General features: G+C 62.0%; 2 protein-coding genes across 3 annotated transcripts in view; one reads left to right on the forward strand and one right to left on the reverse strand.

Moving 5' to 3' along the window:
- Positions 1-22: 22 nt before the first annotated feature.
- Positions 23-2,884, reverse strand: NOB1 (NIN1 (RPN12) binding protein 1 homolog). Its single transcript, XM_064670507.1, has 9 exons — positions 2,780-2,884; positions 2,560-2,692; positions 2,268-2,401; positions 2,131-2,202; positions 1,907-2,044; positions 1,599-1,820; positions 1,185-1,282; positions 946-1,090; positions 23-537 (listed from the first exon to the last, which is right to left on the reverse strand). The coding sequence occupies exons 1-9, from the start codon at positions 2,855-2,857 to the stop codon at positions 268-270; spliced, it is 1,290 nt and encodes a 429-aa protein (XP_064526577.1). The 5' UTR covers positions 2,858-2,884; the 3' UTR covers positions 23-267.
- A 44-nt stretch (positions 2,885-2,928) lies between these two features.
- WWP2 (WW domain containing E3 ubiquitin protein ligase 2) overlaps positions 2,929-16,761 on the forward strand; it is a 42,866-nt gene continuing 29,033 nt past the window's right edge. Inside the window, exons 1-6 of one of the 2 annotated variants that reach the window (XM_064670470.1) lie at positions 2,929-3,053; positions 5,690-5,773; positions 6,393-6,540; positions 6,813-6,931; positions 11,991-12,128; positions 12,878-12,974. In XM_064670470.1, the coding sequence (XP_064526540.1) occupies positions 5,704-5,773; positions 6,393-6,540; positions 6,813-6,931; positions 11,991-12,128; positions 12,878-12,974 (572 nt within the window). In that variant the 5' untranslated portion in view covers positions 2,929-3,053; positions 5,690-5,703. Of the gene's footprint in view, positions 3,054-5,689; positions 5,774-6,073; positions 6,297-6,392; positions 6,541-6,812; positions 6,932-11,990; positions 12,129-12,877; positions 12,975-16,761 lie in introns of those variants that run through there. The other variant, XM_064670471.1, reaches the window with a different exon arrangement.

The following is a 16,761-nucleotide window of genomic DNA, read 5'->3' on the forward strand; positions in this document are numbered from 1 at the left end:
AAACAAGACTGAGCCACGGTGCTACAGAGTTTTGTGTTTATTAGGACACAACTGTTGCCTGGGGCTGAGCAGGGAAGGCACCACCTCACCCACCTCCACCCTGGTGGGGGCCTCCCCAAACCAAAGAGTTGAAGCCGCTCTGGGCACCAGCAAAGCAGGGGAGGAACAGTCCAGCCCGTTCCCAGGTCTAGGAGAGGCCTCACCCTCCCAGAGCCACCACAACACCTGGGCAGGTGGGTCCTGCAGGTGGGGGCCACATCCTGCCCCTCACCTCTTCTTCCCAAACCTCCTGGTGACGGCATTGGGGTTGAGGCGGCGCCGGCCGGCGCCCAGCGTGGTGTCGCGGATGTGCAGGTTGGCGGCCCGGCTGTGCACATCGTGCTCGGCGAACGGGGACACCCCGGCCAGGTAGTCGGGGTCGAACACGTTGGTTTTCTGCCGGGCCTTGCGGGAGAGCCGCTGCTGCGGGAACCGCTGGTCCTCCACCAGGTGCGGGTTGTTGGCGTGTTTCCCACCCTGCGGCGCTGGCAGCGGGTACTGCCGGGGGACAGGGGGTCAACTGTGGGTCATGGGGGCTCGGAGGGGACCACAGGCCTCTGGAGAACTGAGCAGGGAAGGCCTAAAGCCCTGGGGTCAAGGGGAACACCTAGAGGATGTTCACAGTTTTGCTTTGATTCCCTCCAACCTGCCGGCCACAGGCCGGGCTCCCATTCCCGGGGGCCCAGTGGAGGAATTTCTTCATGGAAAGGGTAGTCAGGGACTGGAAGGGGCTGCCCAGGGAGGTGGTGGAGTCCCCATCCCTGGAGGTGTTCAAGGAACGACTGGATGTGGCACTCAGTGCTCTGGGCTGGGTTGACAAGGTGGGGATTGGGCACAGGTTGGGCTCGATGATCCTGGAGGTCTTTTCCAACCTCAGTGATTCCATGATTCTGTCTGGGTACTCACCCTGAGCCCACGGGGGTTCAGCACCTTGGGGTTGCGGGAGAAATGCATGTGGAGGCTCCCGTCGTCACTGACACTCACGGCGACCTTCTTCAGGGTCTTGTTACCACAGTGGGGACAGAAAACCTTGGTCATGTCCGAGGTGGTCCTGCAAGGCAGGGAGAGGGAGGGTTCTCTGGGCCATGGAACATGGGCTCAGCCCGGGAGCAGGACCCCCCAGCCCCCTCCCCACGCTCCCACACCTGAAGCAGCCGTGGCAGCGCAGGATGTAGCTCCGGGCCTGGCGGATCAGCCTCCCGTTCACTGCCAGCACATGGAGCCCCATCTGCAGCAGCACGTTCTGCAAGGGGAGGGACAAACTGAGACACTGAGCTGGGACTGGGAGGAGCATCACCTGGGCTCTGCTAGCCTGGGCAGGGAGAGACCCATGGCAGAGACCCCGACAGAAGTGACACCCAGAGGAGCCTCTGGGATGGAGAGACCCAGTTGGCTTTGACATAAGAAGCCGTCACAGAGCTGCTCCCACCCTGTCCAAGGACTTGTCCCTGCCTCGGCTGGTGGAACCGGCCCTGAGGTCTGAGTGTGCCCCCACAGCCCCCCGAGCCAGCCCAACCTCCCTGCCCCAGCCCACACCCCCTGCCCCAGCCCAGCCCCACCTGCATGGCAAAGTCTGTGGTGACACAGCCAACCTGGACCCCAGCGGGGTCTGTGTCACAGTGCCCTGCGTCCTGCTGGGCCTGCTTCAGGTTGCTGGGTGTTATCCAGCCCTCGTCGTCGCTCTCTTCCTCCTCCTCCTCCTCCTCCTCCTCCTCGCCAGCACTGGCCCCATCCCCGAGGCTCTGGGGCTCCTCGGGGCAGAGGGAGATGGCCTGGGTGCTCTGGGGGTAAGAGACAGGGTGGCACAGAGGGGTTGGGAACAGCCAGAAATGGGGGAGCAGGGACAGGGAGGGGCCCCGGGTCTCACCAGCAGCTCCTGCAGCTCCTCCTCGATGCTGGGCAGGGGTGGCCGCCAGTACAGGAAGGAGCTGAACTGGTCACTGTCTGCCGGGATCGGGCCGTGCTCGGGGCTGGGCGGGCGCTGCCCCTTCCCCGGGCGTCTGTGCTGGGGGGGCACAGCGTGGGGTCCCTCAGCCGCCCGGGGCTCCGGGGGGCTGCACCCCCTCCCCTTCCCGTCCCTCCCCTCCCTACCTTGGCGGGCAGGTGGAAGCCGGCGAGGTGCAGGGGGGCCTCGGGGTGCCGCGGGGTGGAGCTGAGCCGCACCTGGGGGACACAGCAGGGTGGGCGGAGGCGGCGGGGCCGGGACCCCGTCCCCGGGCGGGTCGTACCTTGTCCTGCGGCTCCCAGCGGACCCCGCCGGGGCCGTCGGTCTCGGCCTGGAGCTGGCACGTGAGGGCGAGCACCTGCAGGTCGGCGGCCGAGAGGCTCGGGTAGTCCCCGGTCTTCTTGGAGAAGTCGGTCACTGCGGGGGGGCGGAGCGGCCGTCGGGGCGGGACGGGACGGGACGGGGGAGCGGGGCGGGGCGGGGCGGCCCCCGAGGAGCTGGGCCGGGGCAGGTCCCGGTACCCCCGGGGCAGGTCCCTGTGGCCGCAGAGTGGGTCCCGGTACTGCGGTACTCACCGAGGCGCAGCAGGTCGGGCCGCGGGCGGCGGACCCGCAGCTCGCAGGGCAGCGCGGCGAGGCGGCGGCGTGTGGGGCGGTCACGGATTTCGGCGAGCACCTCGGGCACGGTGTACAGCGCGTCCGCGATGTCCTGCGGGAGCGCCGTCACACCAGCTCGGCCCGGTGTCCCCCGCGCTCCCCATGTCCCCCCGCCTCTCCCCCGGTGTCCCCCCGGTACCTGCAGCGGGGCCGCGCTCAGGAACGCGCCCGTGTCGGCCACGACGTGCGGCACACGCGCCATGTCCGAGAGTCCCATGGTCCCCCCGGCCACCGTCCGCGCGGGGCACGCCGGGAGTTGTGGTTCGGGTGCGGGGCACGCCGGGAGCTGTGGTCCGGGCACGGCAAGGCGGGAGCGACGGCGGGACCGCGGGAGCGCTTCCGGGCGGCGTGGTCACGTGATGGGCCGGGGGTCACATGACCGGAGCCAGGGAGCGGGAGTGGAGCGGCTGCCGGTAACGGGATGGGACGGGACAGGCTGGGCTGGGCTGGGCTGGGCTGGGCTGAGCTGAGCTGAGCTGAGCTGAGCTAGGTCGGACCGGACCGGGCCGGGCCGAGCCGAGGCGAGTTGGGTTGGGTTGGGCCAGACCGGGCAGGGCCAGGCTTCCCTTCCCAGTATGGCCTGGCCGTCCCGGCACCCGGGCACTCCTGTACGGCTGGCGGGCAGGGCCTGCCGGGCGCCCTGGGCTCCGCCCAGCCTGTGCCGGAACCGGCCCGGGGCCGCAGCAGGGGCTGCCCGGCCCCACCTCCCTGTGCGGTGTCCGTGGGCCCGGCCGAGTTCTGTGTGGAGCGGCACCGGCCGGTCCCGGGGCGGGTCGCAGTGTTTGCTCCCGGAGCGGCCCCGCGGGTGACCCCGTGTAAGCGGGGAGTGGCAGCACCGTCCGTGTCCCCGGGAGGCCAGGCCGGGCTGTCGGACACGGGAACCCCGGGGAGGGACGAGGCCTTGGCCTTCCAAGCGGGATCCCGCTGTGTGGGGGTGCGGGGGCGGGGAAGAGCCGGGGGAGAGCAAAGCTGTGCCTGGGGAACGGCGCTGGACACCGCGGGGCTCTGGGGGCCGGTGGGGGTTTGACGTGGCCGGGGATGTCAGAGCCAGCGAAACGGTGTAAAATCGGGAAAAGAGAAAATGGGGAAAAGAGGCAGGATTTGAAAGAAAAACGGTTGGAGGCGTCCCAGACGGGACGGGGCTGGGCACGGGCTGGCACAGCAAGAGCAGTGCCCGGCTGCTCCCTGTGCCATGGGAAAGGCATCGCTGGAATCGTGTGATTGCGGGGCTGAGGAGTCACAGCAGTCATGAGGATGAGCCATATCCAGTATCCTCAGGGCAGGTCGGGGTACTCTGTGGGCCGGGAAAAATAGAGTGTGAGTAACTGTGTGACAGCGAGTCAATGAACGTGATGAGTGACCTCCCCCCAGCGAGGGGCTGGGGGTTGGGGTGTGTGGAATGGAGCCAGGACAGTGGCCGGCTGTGCCAAAGGAGGATTCCCAGGCAGAGCTGGGGGCTGCATGAGGCACAGGCAGGCTCTGGGGTGCTGAGCAGGTTTGCTGTGCTTGAGGGAGTCGCATGGGGCTGGCATGGAGAGGGGAGACCCTGGGAGAGGGGATTTCGCAGGGAATTTGCCCTTGGGATGGAGCTCGGTACGGTCTGATGAGGGTGCGGGGAGAGAGCAGGGAGGAAACTACAGCACAGGGAGAGGGGCTGGAGCTGTTGGAGATACTTCTCTCCTTTTTCTGCTTCCCCTGATCGGGGAAGGGAGAGGTTGGAGGTGCCCCAGTTGTGGCCAGGCAGGGGGGAACTCTTGGCTTTAGTGTTGTGGGAGGAGGTTGAGTTTGACCCCGCTGAGCCCTTGCTGCTGCCCAGGGTGACAGAGTTGAGGCTTCTCTTTGCTCTGCCCAGGGTGAGCAGCAAATGCCTCCGTCTGCCCTGCTGTGTTGGGGGCTCTGGGCCGTGACCTTGACCCCTGTCCTCTCCAGCTCCTCCTGGAATGGCAGGAGGAGGAGGCAGTGAGCCCAGGGCTGACTCGTGGTCTCAGGACCTCGTGCTCCTGTGTGATGTGTGACCTCACCCTCCGCTCTGTGGTCTGTGGTTTCAGCAGAGGCCTGGCCACGTGCCCTGCCACCCTCCCTGGTGTCACAGCGCGTGTCCTTCCTGCCTGGGGGTGACACGGAGGGGAAGGTGCAGCAGGAGGGGCAGGGGAAGTGCCATGACAGGGACACGGCACCGGGGATGGAGAAAATGGTGGGAGTACTGGGAGACCGTGAGCTCTGGGTGTGCAGCTGGGCCTGCCCTGTGCCCACAGCAGCTGCAGCCCCAGGCCCCTCTGACATTGTTTAGAGTAGACAGGATGGGTTTTCCTGTAGGATTTCAGGAGGAATTTCTTCATAGAAAGAATTGTCAGGCATTGGAAGGGGGTGCCCAGGGAGGTAGTGGAGTCTTCATCCCTGGAGGTGCCCGAGGAATGACTGGATGTGACACTCAGTGCTCTGGGCTGGGTGACAAGGTGGGGATTGGGCACAGGTTGGACTCAATGTTCCTGGAGGTCTTTTCCAACCTTAATGATTCTGTAGGATTCTAGGATGAGACCAGGGCTGCCCTTGAGGGATGTAGCCATTTCCCTGTGCTGTGACAGGATCTTGCTCTGTCCTGCCAGTGCCACTGCCTGTCCCTTCTGAGGGATCCCACGTGTGGTGACACGTGGGCTGCTTGTGAGGTGCTGTCTGAGGGGCAGGGCTCTGGTGCCTGCTCTGACCCCTGATCAGCACTGGCCTTTTGGTCAGGGGAGCTGCACTGTTCAGATGGGGTGTCTGGAGGACTGACACTGCCCAGCTTGACTTGTGGCAGTGCCATTGAAGGGGGTTACTTTCCCAAAGGAGGCTTCTCTCCCAAGGACACAGTGTTGCCTGTGATGCAGGGCTGGTTTATCAGGAATGAGAGGGAGCCTGTGTTTCCCGAGTGTTGCCCATCCCTTGCCCAGTCTCCTGCCGTGTGGGTTACTCCAGTGGCATCCAGGCTGTTTGGGCTCTGGGCTGGGACCCCAGTGCAGCCCCAGCTCCCTCGGCCCAGCGCTGAGGCATCTCCTCTCTGTGCTTCCAGCCGGGGGTGATGCCATGGCCGCTGCCAGCTCCAGCAGGGCCAGGGCTGGGCCGCTCTGCGAGAAGTCCCAGCTCTCCGTGAAAGGTGGGTCCTGTTGCCTCGCTGGCAATCCCTCTGCCGGGAATGGTGTTTGTGTGTGCTCTGCTGCACCCCGGGCTGAGAGCCCTTCCCAGGGGAAGCAGGAGCTGGGGTGCCCGGCACTGCCCTGTGGGCTGGGCTGGGCTGGGCTGGGCTGGGCTGGGCTGGGCTGCTTCCCCGCCCGGCTGCCGTGGGGACGTGGCTCCGTGGCCCTGCCAGTGCCGCGCCGGTGCTCCCGTGGCCGCGAGATGGCTCCCGGCACCCGGAGCCGCGTCCCCTCAGAACCTCATCCCCTCGGAGCTGTCCCCGGCTCTGCGCCTCCGCCTGGCACTGCTGACCCGGGGGTGCCCCCACCGCCTCGCCCCCACCGTGCTCCTGTGCCCTGGGGTAGGGAGGTGTCTGTGGGGACAGTGACTCCCCTGCAGCCCTCGGGAGGGTTGAAGATGGGGGCCAGGCAGCGATCAGGCCGGTGGCAGCCATCGCTGCCATCGGGAGAAGCACTTCCTGCTCCCCCTCTCCCAATGCTACGGTGAGTCCTGGCCCCCGACCTGGCAGGGATGGGATGGGACGGGGGGTGACAGCAGGGCCGGGGGCTCCCCCTGACCCCATGGCTGTCCCTGCCCAGTGGTGTCTGTGAAGCCCAAGGCCCAGAGCCGCCCGGGACGCATGAACTGCTACGTGGAGGTGGCTGGAGACGGGCTGCCCAGTGAGACCAAGAAGACGGGGAAGCAGATGGGCATCTCCGAGCTGCTGTGGAACGAGATCCTCACCCTGTGAGTGCGTGTGACCCCCTGGTGAGAAGCTGGTGCCAGGGCTGGCTCCCTGTGCTCTGCTGGGCCGTTGGGTGGGGACAGTCAGAGCTTTTCCCCCTGGACGACAATGCTGTCAGGGGCAGCCAGGTTGGGAGGGCAGCAGGAAGGGGAGTCTCCTGTTGCCCCATGGCCTTGCCCACCTCCCTCTGCTCCCTGGAGCTGGCACTGCCCGCTGCCCAAGCACGGAGCAGGCATGAGGCCACAGTGACAGCCCCCTTCTCTGGTCTCTGCAGGAACGTCACGGCTCAGAGCCACCTGGAGCTGAAGGTGTGGATCTGCCATACCCTGAGGAACGAGCTGCTGGGCGCCGCCTCCATCAGCCTTGGCAACCTGCTCCGGAGCGGTGGGAAGCGTACGTACGAGGGGGTCCCCCGGCGGGGGTCCTGCACCTCACCTGCCTGGAGGAGAGGAGAGGGGTGGCCGCAGCAGCTCCTGCATTCTCCGGGAGGGAACAAGGTGCCATTGTGTGGCTGGGCTGGGGGCTGGGTGTGACGGAAGCCGTACCTGCGTCAGCCATGCCCCTGTTAGCCGTGCCCACGTCAGCCAGGGTGCTGCAGCCGGCTCGGAAACACAAACCCCTCTGCTATTTGCTGCCGTTTGCGGTTGCCAGAGTGTGGCTCGTGACAGCAGCTCCCACATAAAGGCGGCCATTCAGGGCCAGGGTGGTGCGAGCGGCCGTGTGGGGCTGGAAAAGGCTGTCTCTGTCTATTCCAAGCAAAGCTTGTGAGACACAGACCTGGTATTGAGCAAGGAGAGGGGCCTCCTGTGCCTCGGGGGGATTCGGGGCTGGGTCAGACCCTCCACGGTGCCAGGGCCTGGGGTGGGCTGCTTCCCCTGGCACTGCTGCTGCAGGCTGTGAAACCACACCGTTGTCCCTGCCACACTCCCTGTGCTGGGCAGGCTGCACCTGGTCTGGGTGTGGAACACTGAGGGACACGTAGGAGCTGTGCTGCCACCGCTGTCACCTCGCAAAGGCCCTGAGGATCTGAACGTGTGCCCCGAGATGGGCTCTGTTGCTTGGGGTGTAGGTGTCAGACAGCCTGAGGGCTGTGGGGGCTGTGCCCCGGGGCGCTCTTCCCTGCAGCTTTCCTTGCCGAGGTGTGCCGATGCCGGCCGGGCTCCTGGAGCCGCCGTCGCTCCCGCCCTACCTGCGGGGGCACAATCGGCTCTTTCATTCCCAGCCTCCCAGGGGGCTGTGTGGAAAATGAATGGAAAAGGCAACTGGCTGTTCGAGCTTGTCCATTAACATCTACCAGAAAAAAAGTGTCAAATTTTTCCTTGACACCGTGGGCTGGGAGGGAGGACTCTTAAAGCTGCAGAGCCTGCCCTGGCCTGCCAGGAAGGTGCTGCCATGGGCTGGGGGCAGCTGGCACTGCCTGGACTGTCTGCTTCTGTCTGCCCATCTTTTCTGGGCTGGCATTTTCTCCCTCCTCTTCTCTACAGGTCACTGCTCAGCCTTCAGGCTTTGCTGCAGCTCTGAGTGGGGCAGAGACTGCTGGGGGTCCCCTGGGGGTCCCATGGGAGCCTTGAGACCCCTTCCCTGGGGGCTCCTCACCTCCTGGGAGGAGGGGATCTCATTCCCTCTGCCTGCCAGCCCAGGGAAGGCAAGGGCATGCAAAAGGCCTCTGGAATTTCAAGCCATCCCTAGTCAGACACTTAATGTGTGTGAGGCAGCAAAATGTTGTGCCCTCTGCCACTGGAGGGGCCTGGCTCTCCTCTCCCCATGTTGGGAAGTGCTCAGCTGGAGCAATCCTTCCCCAGGGCTGCTCCTGCCAGGCAGCAGCCCCTCTCTCTGCCTTCACTGGGCTTGTTACTGTTTTGATGAGGTTCTCTGTGAGTTACTAGTGTGTGAGTGTAGCTGTGGCCTTCATTTTATTCCTTTCATTCTGCTCAGTGGGCAGGAATGGATCTGGTTGTGGGCAGGACAGTGACGTCCTTGGCTCCCGCCTGCCAGGATGTTGCTGGAGCTCCCCCCATTTCTGTCAGCCCTCCTGCCAAGCACGCCTTGCTTCAGGTGAAAAAGTCTCTGCTCCAAGGCTTGGAGCTTGGAAAAAGAGCTCAGTGACAAGGCCTGAGCTCGCAGGAAAGCTGGGAGAGCCTCTGGAGCTGACAGCCTGGCTGTCGCAGGAGCTCCTGCTCTGGGCAGGGCCAGCCTGGCTTTGGGGCTCCCAGCACTTTCCAGCACCTTGGCAGGGCCTGCGGGGCCTCTCCGCTGTCAGGCAGAGCTCTCCCGCCTCTGCAGGGATTGGATGGGAAGTGGAGAGGTGGGTCAGAATGAGTTCCATCACCAACATGAGCTGGAGCCTTCCAGGAGCTGAGCTGCTCCCAGGGCTCCTGTAAAGCAGCTCGTTTTCCATAGCACAGCCCCTGCCCTGGTCCCTGAGTGCCACCTCTGCAGAGACCTCTTGGTTCCACCTCTTACTTCGCCCGAGGGGCAACCCCAGCTGGCCCTGCACCGCGGGCTCTGTGGAACCCCATACTGGGCCCTGCTGGTTTTTGCTGGTCCCACTGTGTGCTGAGTGGCACCACATTCCAGGGCTTTACAGATCTCACAGAGTCCCCACTGCTGTGCCCCAGGCAGAGCTGCTGGAGCCATGGCCTCGTGGGACCCTCCAGGAAGCCAGCAGCACTTCCCAACCTCTGGAAAGCTGCAGCTCCACGCTATAATGGCTGTGATGCCAAAGGAGCTGTGGTGTGCTGCGTGCCCTGGCAGCTCCCTGAGCTGGCTTACTGTGGCTGGGATGTAATCTCATAAAACTGGTCATCCAGCCAGTAGGTCACCATGGGGGTCAGACAATGCCCATCCTATGTCACCTTTCAGAGGAAAGAAGTAGATGTCCAAGGCTCTCCTCATTATCCCTGGCAGATAAATGGGGTGGGACATAGTTGTCTCTAAGCTGCTTGTGGCTGAGGCTGGGTCAGCAGCATGGGCAAAGCTGCCCTGGGGAGACTTTCACGGGACAGTAAAGATTATCCCTTCCTGTAAACTCTGGGTTCTTTCTTGTTTTAGGAATGGCTGTGGAAGGTCTAGCTTTTCTCCTGCTTCTCCCCATAGGGACTTGTAGCCACAGCTTGAGGTTGTTCCTTTGGCTGTGGAAATTCACAAAGGCTGAGCCAGTCTTCACCTGCTCAGCACCAGGGAGCTTTGATCCATCCCAGATAAAACCTGGACAATCACATGGACCTATTGGAATGGGACCTGGCCTTTGCATCTGGTGGGACTGTGGAAAGAGGGTTTGGGGAGCTGAGAGAGTGGGAAGCACCATCTGGCTGGCTGGCTGGAATTCTTCCTGGATGTGTGCATGGAGATGGAGCCATCTCAGACAGGGTGTTCCAGAGGGGCTGCCTGTCCCATGTGGCAGCTCCCTGGGGTCAGACATGTGTGGTCCCCGGGGGTCCCGGGGGCTGGAGCTCAGCCTGGGGCCGTTATCGCACCGGCTGCTCCCAGCCTCATTTCTTGGAACCGTAAATCCGCTTAATGGGCTGGGTGGGAATTCCAGCTCACCTCCGCTAAATGGGAGCTCTGATGCTGTGTGCGGGGCACTGGAAGCAGCTGAACTGAGACCTTATTCAGGACCAAATCACCCCCCGACCCCCTCCCAAAATAATAATAATTCCTCTGACATTCTGGCAGCCGGCGGGACAGAGGCAGCCTTTGTGCTCGGCCCTTCGGGGGACCCGCCGTCGGGGCAGCAGCAATGTCCCTTTGTGCGTCCTGCACGCTGGACGGGGACAGGGAGGGGAAGGTTCTGTGAGTGTTTATTTTCTTTAAAAAAGCTGGAGGGGGGGAGAAGGAAGCCGGCTGGGAGGTTCATGTTCACATCCTCCACTTGGAGACACCTTGTCTTTGCGCCTCGGCCGAGTGCCCGCACAATGAGGGCTTGTACGGCCCCGGAGTGTGGCGCTCACGGAGGGGGATGGAGGGACCCCAGAGAAAATGCGGATTCCTATGACTTGGAGGAGCCAGGGGGGAAACAGGGTCTGGGTTTGTTCTGGTTTTTGGCCGTGCTCAGTAGCATCTTCTGTCTCAGGCTCTTAAAACCGCCTGTGAGGTCGGTTCCCCTTGGAAGCAAGCAGAGAACAGCTCTGTGAGGCAGAGGAGGGAGACCGGGCTCAGTAGAATCCCTTGTTGGATGATGGGTGGATGATAAGTGACAGCTGAACTCCAGCCTCTCTGCTGTACCCCTGTGAGCGTGTGCCCCTTCTGTGCACGGGATACCTGTATCCTTGGCACTACAAACCAGAGACTTCCCTGAGATCCACAAGTGCAGCCTGTCTCATAGCCCTGTCTTTGCCACAGACCCCATGTCGCTGGGTTTTGGGATGCCTTGGAGGAGGGGGTGCTGAATCCCAGCACAGACAGCTTGAAGATAGAGGTGGGACAAGGGGTCCATAGGTGTGTGCTCCTTCCCTCCTGCTCCCACTGGCAGGAACCACACCCCGTCCCCGCGTCGCACCAGGACAAAGCAGGTTGCTAAAAAATGGTGCCATTGTGTCATGAGCAATCCGTGTATAATACAAATATTATTTGAGCAAATGAGTCAGGAAGTGTCTGGGCTGCTGTCCCAGGCTGGCGCAGCCACATTTTTCTGGCCTTCTGTGGCGGAGCTGGGTGTTTCAGCTGGGCTGGCTCCGGCAGGCATTGCTGTGCTGGGGTGGGTGCTGTCACCCAGGGGACCAGCCCTGCCTGCCCACAGGTGCTGAGGGCTGTGCCTGTGCCCCCATTGCCCCTAGGGACCAGCAAACTCTTGCTAAAGCTGATAAAGCCGAAATGGTTCTCAAGGGTGGGAGTGGAGCTGGCAACTGTCTCCGAGAGCCTCCCAGACCATGCCACACACTCCAGAACCTTCTGTGGAGGCAGTCCAATGCCTCAGCACAGTGTTTGGAGTGTTCCTGTTTGCGGACAGTCCTCTGTGCCACTGTTGTTCAGTAGAACTGATGCATGGGGATGTGGTGGTCACCATCATGAAGGACCCTTCTTGCCCCATGTGTTGTGTTAAATCCCTTGACTTTCCTGCCAGGATCTGCCCTACAGCCCCAGCTCCTGGATCTGTGAGCAATGAGGGTCTTGGCTGTGTCAAAGCCAGGGCCCCTGGGGCAGCTGCAGCCCCAGTAAAAGGGTGGCTGGTGAGGGAGGGTTTTCCTTGGGAGAAGGTGATGAGGCTGGCTGGGGATCCTCGGGCAGTGCTGGAAGGTACCTGTAGGTGTGAGGCCAGTGCTGATGGTGCTCACTGGGACAACTGGCCCTGAGGGAGCAGGCACCTTTGGGGGGTGGGGGAGGCCTGTGGGGGACCCACCAGGGGGTGGGCCAGGGGCCTGACGTGGGAGCTGGGCTGGTGGAGCCACGTCCATCGCAGCTGGGATCCCAGTGGTGACTGGTGGTCTCTCTCCCTGTCCCCTCTCTCCCACAGTGGAGAACAGGCAGCTGACCCTGGACCTGCAGACAGAGAACAAAGGCAGCATTGTGTCGGGCGGAGAGCTGACGATTTTCCTGGACGGGCCAGCTGTTGCTCTGGGAAGCCTTCCCGATGGCAGTGCCGGCACAGAGGGTGAGTGCCCGGCCCCACGTGCGCGCAGTGGCTCCAGGCACGAGGCGCTGAGTGGGGAGAGGAGGGGGCTGAGCCCACGGCCCCCAGCACCCCTGGGCCAGTGACCCAGAGCCAGCACCTGCCTCCTCTCCCAGATGAGGCTCCGGTGCCAGCCCTGCCTGCCCTGGATGCTCACGAATTCCTGTGGAATTGGAGCAGGAGCGTCGATGGCCTGGGAGGAGCAGCCCTTCTCCAGGCCCTTCTCCAGCCATCCACATGGATCAGCCCCTTCCCTTGCTGTTCCTGTGGCCTGTGGAAATGGTTTCAGTGTTTCCTGAGCAGGGCTCCCCATGGGGACATGTATTGATGGTTGACCTATGAGGCTGCCAGGGGAGGGAGCAGAGCTTGTGCTGGACAGGGGCTAATGTATTGCTTTTCCCTGGCTCCTTCTCTTCCCTGCTGGGAAAAAAAACTTGTGTGAAATCTGGGAATCTTGGATGTGGCTGCTCTCCTGGTGCTGCCAGTTCTGCAGAGTCCTGCCTTCTGCTTGGAGCTACAGAGTGCTGGGCAGGGGGGGCTGTGCCCTCACACAGCAGTGGGAGAGGAGAGAACCCAGCGTGAAGGTGGGGTGTCCTTGGGTGCTGGGGGTCTGTCATGCAATAGGTGGGGCTGTTGTGCTTTTGGGGCTCCTTTCTGGAAGGTGAGGAGGAGGGAAGAGCTAGTAGGTGTCTCAGTCCTTTTCTTCACCCTCCCATTCTTCCCCCATGCAGGGTCCCAGGCACCTGGACGGGACCCCACCAGCGCGGCTGCAGCCACGGAGGGCCGACACCAACCTCCCAGTACCAACTGCTTTGGCAGCAGACCAAGGTGAGGGCCCCAGGCTGTGTGTCCGTTACTGAGAGGTTGCTGTGGCCCTGTCCTTTTGCAGTGCACCCCACTCCAGATCTCCCAGTGAGCCCCTACCACAGCCCACGGGAGAGGTGGGGCAGGGGTGGCCTGTCCTGGGGGACAGCAGAGCTGGGGGTACAGGGGGTGACTGTACAGACAGGCTGTGGCTGGCCTGAGCCCCTCCTAAAGGGTTTGTCTCAAGAAGTATCAGGTCTGTGATGGCCCAGAGAGTTTCACCAGTTGCTCCACTGGCAGCCGAAGGAATGTTCTGTCTGGAAGTGGGGCAGGCTGTGACCAAGCAAACTAAGAAAGTGGGATCCCTTCAAATGTGGATCATGGGGACACCTAGCTCTTCCCTAAAGCACAGCCCTGGCCAGGCACTGGGAAGCACAATGGTCCTCTGGACAATGGTCACAGAGGACACTTCTGGAAGTCCAGGAGCAGAAGCAGAGCTGCAGGGAAATAACAGCTGCTTCCAGAGGAAATGAGATGCTTGGGCAACAGGCCATCCTGTGCCTGGCTCAGTGCCCTGCCCTGCCTCCTTGCTGGGCTGGAGTGGCTCAGCGCTGCTCCTTTTGGAGCTGTGGTTATTGGGAGACGTGTCACACTGTCAACATGGAGTTGAATTTAACACCTATTTATATTTCCAGTGTGGCAGTGGCCCAGCAGCCTGTACAGATGTTCTGGATAGGAGTGTGGCTGTGGAGAGGGCGCCTGCAGCCTGCCCGTGGGAGGTTCTGCATGGCCCAGGCTCAGTAGCACTCTCAGCTACAAGCCCCACACCTCGAGCTCTTCTGCTCCTTCTTCATCTCCTGGGCACACACCAGAGATGATGTTTTTGGCTCCAGAAGTGACCATGTCCTTCCATGCTGTGTGTTCATCTTCCACCCAAGGAGGGAGAGGGATGGGGTGTTGGGAGTAGGCTGTGAACACAGTTTGTGCCCTTTTGTGGTGGCTGCTCCTGTTGATTCCTGCTGTCCAGGTGTTAAATCATTCTCAGAGGTGGGAAGTGCTCAGTGACCTGAGAGAGCTAGGCTTGGCAGGCACTTAACAGCTCTCAGTAGGTGCTAGAAAACCTGCAAAGAAAGTTCTAGTTTGGGAGGCTCAGCCTGGTCACTGCCTGCTGCCCCTTCCCTGCTGCTTTTCCATTGGCTGTGAGGAGTTTCTTCTTTGAGTGTTGAAGTCTGGCCAGGACTTCTGCAGGGCACCATCAGACACCTGCCAGGTGTGCCTCCAATCATTCCAATCCCATGGCTGCCTTGGCGTGGGAAACTTCCAAGCTAGTCCTCAATCTGTGCTGCACTCCCCTGAATTTAGGGTGTTCTGGACATACCTGCTCAGGTTGATGTGTTACTGCTCTGTGGGACAGAGCACTGCTGGATGTACCCACCGTGAAGGCAGCTGCCTGCTCTGGGGTGGAACACGGTTCCCTTGCGCTTGGGAATGCTGTGTGATGGTTGCTGTGTTTATACACAGAGCCGTGTTTATTTTCTGGGCTTGGTGATGGATGCTGGCAAACTCACTTGCCGGCAGGATGGGAAGAAAAGGGTCATTCTTTGCTCCTCAGCTATTTCTACACTGTCCCCACGAGGGAAACAGCTTGGTCAGGCTTCTCTTTCTTCTCCTGAACAAATGTCATCTTGGGATTTGCTGCTAATCTTGGTGGTGGGGTGTGAAATTCCACAGCCCTCTGTGCAGGGAGAAAACAGAGCCAAGGGGCCCTTAGCTGAGGGCTGGGGCCGTGGGTGCCACAAGCCCTGTTTGTCTTGTGGAAGCCCTGGCACAGGTTGCCCAGAGAAGCTGTGGGTGCCCCATCCCTGGAATATCCAAGGCCAGGTTGGATGGGGCTTGGAGCAACGGGATAGTGGAAGGTGTCCTTGCCCATGGCAGGGGGTGGAATGAGATGGGCTTTAAGGTCCCTTCCCACCCAAACCATTCCATGATTCTCTCATTTGGGTGCTGGTCTCCTCCCCTCTTGGCAGGGACGGGGGGAATTTCTCATCTGTATTTTTGGGAGCTGAACTCCCATTGACCACATGGCACTGGGGCTTTCCTGCCCTGACCTCCCACAGCCAGTGCTGGCTCTCTGTGCTCTGCCCTTCCTCCTCTTCAGCCACAGTTTGGGGGCTGATGTGCTGAGTGAGACCAAGACATGCTGCCACCTCTGCTGGCATCTCATGCTGGGACCTTCTGGCCACCTCAGCTGGAGAAACTGGCCATTCCTGTGTTACATGGCCAGGGTCTGTGTTGGCAACTTGTGTGGGGGCTCTGCCTTGGCAGAAGTGGGAGAGCTGAGTGGTTGATGTCACCTGGATGATCCCATGTTCCTCTTTGGCACCGTCTGCCCTGGTCCAGGTTAGGGTTGGGGCAGCCACCTGAGGTCCCCAGTCGATGGGGTACAATGGGGTCTTGTTCCCCCCGGGAGAGGGGCTGCCCCACGCACACCTCACTCCGTCCCACCATCTGTTTCCATCTGTGCCTTGCCTGATTTTCTCCCCGCTCCTATTTTAGGCGCACATTCCCATCCCGCTGTGCTCCGTGGCCTGGGTTTGTTTCCAGTGTCTATTAAAAGACAATGCCCAGATGGGAGCACTCGTGGGAGGGCTGGGCTGGGCGGCGGGCTGGCTAATTCAGGCTGGTAACCCTGTGCCTCCGCCTGGCAGCCTGGAAACATCCTGTTTTGGTTTCTAAAAACTGCCTGGGCAGCTCTGAGCTCATCTGTGCTGGAAGGGCAGGGACCAGATCTGTCCTGTGCGGAGGGGGCTGCTCCTGGTGGGACTGGCTGGTGCCACCTGCCCGCTGCCCTCTGGCCATGGCTCTGGGGGCTGCGCTGCCTCTGGCTTCGCCATGGGGTGACTGTGGGGAGGGGGTGACTGTGGGGAGGGGGTGACTGTGGGGAGGGGGTGACTGTGGGGAGGGGTCCCAGCCAGCTTTCGGGAGGCATGTGATGTCAGGATGCCCCGCTGAGGTGGCAGTGAGGGGCCACCTTTACCTCCTGACCAGGGAAGAGGAGCCTGTTCTGCACCTGCAGATGCTCCACGTCCCCAGGTGCTGGTGGGCAAAGCAAACTCCCAGCACAGAGCCGTGTCTGAGGGTAGACATGTGTCCGAGGGTAGCCAGGATGTCGGGGGTGAATTCATGGTCTGAGGAGCCTCTTGAAGAGCCCCTGGGTGGGGCTTCCCTCCTGGGAGTCCGTGGCTGGTCGAAGGGGTCACAACAGCTCTGTTCTGCCCTGTGACTCTTATCTGATCTATTTTCAACAACCATCTCCTGCTTTCCCATGTCTCCTCCCGATCCCAGTCCTGCCATGAGCTGCTCCCCAAGGAGAGAGGCTTTGGAATAAGTGGGAGGAACCAAGGGCTTGCTGGAGCTGGCGAGGGTGGCATGACTGATCTGTGCCCTGTCGCTGCCAAGCTGCTGTCCCCTCCCAGCGCCAGCCCTGACACTCGGGGACAGTTTGTGGGTTTTGCCCTTTTAAGGGTAGATTTTGGCTGGGGCAAACTGACGTCCTGGTCCCTGCAGTCCTCACTCTCCGTGGTTGCTGCCCTGGCTGCCAGCCTGGGTGGAGGTACCTGGGCTCTGCCTCTGCCCTGCCCCTGGATTTGGAAAGGCAGCATCCCCCCCCTCTACCCTGTCTCCCTGTCCACTCGCAGTAACAAATTCCTAAGGTGAAACTGAGCTTTTTTGGGAAGCCTCTGTGCTGCCTTGAGGACCCAGGGTGGTCTGAGGGGGAGTTTGCCAGGGGAGCTGCAGGTCCTCTGCCCAC

Source organism: Pseudopipra pipra, chromosome 14 (genome assembly GCF_036250125.1).
Source record: "Pseudopipra pipra isolate bDixPip1 chromosome 14, bDixPip1.hap1, whole genome shotgun sequence".
In the NCBI taxonomy this organism is placed as follows: Eukaryota; Metazoa; Chordata; class Aves; order Passeriformes; family Pipridae; genus Pseudopipra; species Pseudopipra pipra.

Excerpts from the sequence above, each read along its gene's own strand:
- NOB1 (XM_064670507.1), bottom strand. The coding sequence starts at position 2,857 with ATGGGACTCTCGGACATGGCGCGTGTGCCGCACGTCGTGGCCGACACG. Across the intron at positions 2,402-2,559 it reads GCCCGACCTGCTGCGCCTCG|TGACCGACTTCTCCAAGAAG; the intron begins GTGAGTACCGCA and ends GCCCCCCCGCAG. Across the intron at positions 1,821-1,906 it reads AGGAGCTGCAGGAGCTGCTG|AGCACCCAGGCCATCTCCCT; the intron begins GTGAGACCCGGG and ends TCTTACCCCCAG.